The 5122-nt window shown below is 53.1% G+C and overlaps 2 protein-coding genes across 2 annotated transcripts; both read right to left on the reverse strand.

Annotated features, from left to right (window-relative positions):
- Positions 1 to 2182: 2182 nt before the first annotated feature.
- Positions 2183 to 2509, reverse strand: IUM83_08734 (uncharacterized protein; the record flags this gene model as incomplete). Its single annotated transcript, XM_067933126.1, has 2 exons — positions 2183 to 2193; positions 2278 to 2509. 2 exons carry the CDS (start codon positions 2507 to 2509, stop codon positions 2183 to 2185), a joined length of 243 nt encoding a protein of 80 aa, XP_067794042.1.
- A 317-nt stretch (positions 2510 to 2826) lies between these two features.
- On the reverse strand, positions 2827 to 3105 carry IUM83_08735 (uncharacterized protein; the record flags this gene model as incomplete). The annotated part of the gene is made up of 1 exon (XM_067933127.1): positions 2827 to 3105. The coding sequence occupies one exon, from the start codon at positions 3103 to 3105 to the stop codon at positions 2827 to 2829; it is 279 nt and encodes a 92-aa protein (XP_067794121.1).
- Positions 3106 to 5122: the final 2017 nt, after the last annotated feature.

The raw sequence follows: 5122 nt of genomic DNA on the forward strand, positions 1-5122 counted from the left end.
TCGTCCGGACCCAGCTTCGAGTCCGCCGCCATGGAAGTGTCAGCATCTTCCAGAGCCGACTCCTGGTCGCCGTTCTTGGACACTTGGTGCGCGTCTGGAGCAGCGGGTCCAGAAGTCGTCTCGCTTGGAGCCGACGCTTCCTTCGCTTCCTTGGCAGCCTTGCGTTTTGCCGCGTTGGCCTTCCGGGCGTCACGTTCGACGTCTTCCAGAGGTCGATGCGGCTCGACTCCCAAGTTCGCGACTCGGCGCGACTGCTGACTTGGTTCAGACTCCGCCGACTGCCGTCGCCCTTCCTTCTTCCTGCTTCCACTTCCAGCCATATCAACCACGGTTAGAAGATCGTTAGCTGTCAACACCCTAGATCTCAATCAATATAATATAAACACAACTCGGTGAAATTCCACGGACTACCAAATCCGGGCACGCGCACCAGCTATGGCGAGGCGGGTGAGCGCCTTTTGCCGCCCAGGTGTATAGCACGATGCCACGGGGCCGCCCGTCCGGAGAATTACTCCTCATTCTGGATTTCCCAATGGGGTCAGACTCCGATAGCAGCACTAGGTGCTCCAAACGGAGGTGGCGTGTGACCTTGTGAATCCCTGTAGGTGTCGTTTATCTTCGATAGAACGAACTTCACCTGGTGAGTTGTCTTCACAATGATAAGATTTTGGGTGTAGAGCGCTCACGTTACTTCAAACGTAGGTCTCCACGACTGGGGTTGAGATCACAAGTAGATCCTTCCAGCCAAACCTTCAACATCAGAGAGTTAATATGCAAATATACAAATATACAGCCGCTACTTATTCTTTGGGGGGCCCTTGAGCGGGGGGGGGGGGGGGGGGGGCGTACACCGGTCTACTGGAGTTTCTTCCGGACCACCGGTCGAGTCCGAAAGCACCCTTCACTCACGCGCACCAGCTCCCGCAAGGAGATAATTAGCTCCAGGCAGAAGACTTTCCAAACGTTCAACTCCAAAAAAGGAGAACAACCTCCGGTCAGACAATATACAATCCTATCACACAGAGTCAATCGATCGGATCTAGGGGTGACTACACACAACCTCCTAAAAACGCAATTAATATGAAATGGGATCTCCGAACGAAGGACCAACAACTGGAATATGAAATAGGACAGGTCACCTCGGAGCGCGCGTCACCCGATCACAGCCTAACTTGGTCTTAGCCTTTGGGAGAGTTCCACGGCGGTATTCGCGGTCACGACGCGTCCAAACGCAGGTCTTGTAGCTTAGGGCCGCCGACAGGGTTAATCCCTCCGGTCGAGGCTTGTTCCTCTCGCTTACTTGACAGCACACCTCATCCCTGAGGACGGGGAAACACTTGCGCCCTTCTTGGCAAATTGAACTCTCTGATTATCTTTTCTTAGGCTTCTGTATCCACTGTTCTCTCTGGAATCAGCTTTTTTATCTTGGTTTCACTATAGTCGGGGCGTGGCGTAATCACGTCGCATGTCGAGCAGGTCATGGATAGGGCAGGAATCTGGTCAGTGCATAACATATCATGGTCGGTTGTCTTGGTCGGTCGTTAACATCTTGGTCGGGGTATACTTGAAACTTGGAAGGCCTTTCTGGGTACAAATCAGGCTGGGACAGGGCGCGACCGGTCGCCCATCGAAGATCTTCGTCCGGAGCCTGGTGTCTGGAATCCTGCGTCCGGGGTCCGGAGACCAATGAGTCTGGAGTTTGACTTGACTTCACTATGGCGGGAGTCTGGACGATCTTGAGCAATCTTCTTCGGCTCTCTGTCTGGACTTGCTTGAGTCTTCTTTCTCGCTTGTGTCTTCGCTCTTCTCTTGTGCTCTTCCGTCGCATGTCTTACGGGTCTGTCGCTGGCCGGGTCACTGAGCAGAGACTTGGGCAAATTTTCTGGAGCCGCTTCGTGTCACAGCACAGCACGAGCGACGCTAAAACGTCTTTCCACCACATTAGAAGTTGGTGGAATCGCTTCTAACAGCGCATACGAAGGAGGAGCAGCTCGCACCTTGCGGCGCTTCAGCACTCGCTCCGCCAACCCCTCAGCTGTCCCTGCCTGCGGTTTCGGCACGACAGCACTGACGACAAGCTTGACGGTCTCCAGCGTTGCTCTCTCCTCCTCTGTTAGCAGCATCGCATCGCTAGCAAGCACTTTCACCACGACCTTCTCAAAATTAACAGAATGCACGATGGCTACGTCGGTGCTAGCATACAAGCATCCATAAAGAACATCCCAGAATTAGTCTAACTAACTCAGGTACAAAATTTAGCTCTCCGATAGAACTTACTCAGGTATTTAGCAAAGGATGGTCGTATCTCGATCAGAGCATCGCAGAGATCGCGTGCGTCCAGTAGTGTTAGCCCGTCATCTTGAAGACGCTTCGGTACCGACTCCACGTCGCGCAAGCTCTCCAGCAGCCCCGCGAGTTTGCGGTGCGCGGTACGAGACGGGATGTAATCCGCCAGTTCCTCGTCGTCCGCCGAAAGGAACTCGCGCAGCCTGAAGAAGCGCTTGAGCATAGCAAACGTGGATGACCAACGTGTGTCTTGGCGGAGAACTGGCACCAGAGCGGTTTTGGTCCTAAAATTCGAAAGGAGTGTACACATAAAATCGTATTTAGCCAAACCCAAAATAAAAAGATTGAATACCCAAAATACGTTAATTTGGCAGCCTGCCTCAGCGTACGCAGTTTGCGCATGAGCTGCTGCACTTCTTCGAGAGCACTGTTGTGTGGCTCCAGATAGTCACGAACGGCCAAGTTAAGGCGGTGGCTTGCGCACCCAACCAGCGGCACGCCAAGCAAATTTGCAAGCCGCTTGTTAAGTGCGCAGTTGTCTCAAACCAGGAACTTGCAGCCAGAAATCGACGTCCCAAAGAACGGTAGGAAGCGCGTGAGGGCGGTAAGATGGTCCTGAGCATTCATCTGGTCGTCGGGCTCGTCGATCACCGGGGCCAGCGACAAGAGCTGGTACTGCGGCCCGGCCTCGGTCTCGTAGCAGGCGTAGACGGCTAGGTAGTGCTCCGTTCCCGGTGACCATCCGTCGATCATAAGCCTAAAGCTATCAGGCATTTCCACCCCAATTGCCTTCTCTACAGCCTTCACAACCCCTTCCATGCTCTCAGTGAGCGTCGCGACTGAAATAGGATTCATCTTTGTGTACCTAAATTTAAAATTAGAGTAGATACATATCAATTTCTAAAATAGAACCAACGTTACTTACTGTCGCGTTTCTTTTGACTCACAATAGGAAAGCGGCAAGTTGCCCATGACTGTAACGGGGTTACACGTACAAGTGGCTGCAAGCCACTTATGAATTTAACAGATAGGTTATCTGTTAAACGTTTTGGATACTTCCTCACATTGGTGTAAGACACACCGATGGATACATTGAAGTGGACCACCACAGTGAGTGGTCCACACATACCCAAAGATCCTATTGGTAGAAAGCAGCATCTTTCTACCAATCAGAGTCATGCATATTAGCGGGGCTCTGACAGCCAGCCGCTGTCAACCCTTTCATAGATGATAAACAGTTTTTAGCAGATTTAGGAGGAAGATCAATTTACAAGCAATACAGTTCTCATTTTACCTTAAACTAGCTACTTGGAGTCTTGTCTAAGTTAACTTATATTTGTGTATTCAAATATAATTACCCTAAGTAATTACTAAGTACTTACGCTTCCTCATACACGTTGCGCAACGTGTAAGCTAAAGTAGTGAGTCAAGTTAGACCCACTACACCTGGTAGCACTTTGTAGTCCGTCCAACGACCGACTGCTTGACGTTCGTACGCGGTGTACGAACGCGGAGCCGAGAACCACATGAGCACGGAGGTGCCTATGGAGAGCTCCAACACGCCTGCAACGCATGTTGCACGCGCTGACTGCCCCCACCTGTCTGACCCAGAGTGGGAGGCCCTCCAACGACTGTCAACAGTCATTGGAGAAGCGGCGATAGCTACAATGCTGCGTACACTATCGCCGACGGAGCAACATGGTGTTGCTCTGGGGTTCATCATGAAGGAGCAGCGTGACGCTGCTTCCTCAGTGACGGCGTCGTCAGGGACGACACCGCGTGCTCAACCATTAAAGTTGAGCGTAAGCAATTACGTGGGAAGAGAGGGCGAGCCTCTCCTCCGATGGCTTGTCGAACTCGACACAGCCATAGCGGCTCGACGCATCGTCGACCCGCTGTCGAAGGTCGCGTTCGCCATGTCCTGCCTTGGCGGACGCGCAAGGAGTTGGGCGTATGGACGCCGACTCTCCGATCCTACGTGCTTCAGCACGTACGAAGTGTTCAAAGAGGAGCTCAAACAAGCATTTGAGCCCCCGCAAAACGAGTTCCGGTCGAGGGCGGAGTTCCTCGACCTTCAGCAGGGTAAGCATGACGTCCATGCTTACGCGCAGCGCGCACGATACTTGGTCTCAAATATCGTGACTAATCCGATTGACGAGGCGACCAAGGTCGTCACGTTCATGAAGGGGCTTAGAGATGGGCCTGTGAAGACCTATCTCTTCCGAGAGTACCCGAGTACTCTCGAAGCTGCGATTACTCTTGCCATGCAAGAAGAGTTTAGCCTGCGGCAGGCTAAACTGCATGGGAACGTGCCGAGGCCGCAACCGCGCCCGGTAGCGAGGCCGGGATGTCCGGAACCGATGGACCTCTCTAACGCAACAACTGCTGGTTACCAGCAGCAGGGAGGTAACGTGCGATGCTTCCGTTGCGGAAGGATCGGTCACTTTGCACGGGAATGCACAGCTCCCATGCCCCTGGAGGTGGCCGTCGTGGCGATGCTAGGCATCGCCGCGGACCAACAAAAAACGCGAACATCCAGTAGGCGCGGGGCGCCCTACTGGTAATGCAGTCGCGCGTGCCGACATCGGGCACGCGGACTGCAGCCCCCAGTGAGACCAGCTCTCACTGCAAGAAACAAGATGACAGGCCGAACCTAGTCATCTTGAAGGTTTACTCGAAGAGAGCGAGTGACTCTCTTCGAGCTTTGGTAGATTCAGGCGCGTCGAACAACTTTGTTCGACTACGAAGCCTGTCGAGACTTGACTTCGAGGAGGTAGATACACCTCGAAGTCTTCTGGAGGTACGATTGGCAACAGGTGCCATCGTAAAAACCGAG

Source organism: Phytophthora cinnamomi, assembly GCF_018691715.1.
Source record: "Phytophthora cinnamomi strain GKB4 chromosome Unknown Contig26, whole genome shotgun sequence".
NCBI lineage: Eukaryota > Oomycota > Peronosporomycetes > Peronosporales > Peronosporaceae > Phytophthora > Phytophthora cinnamomi.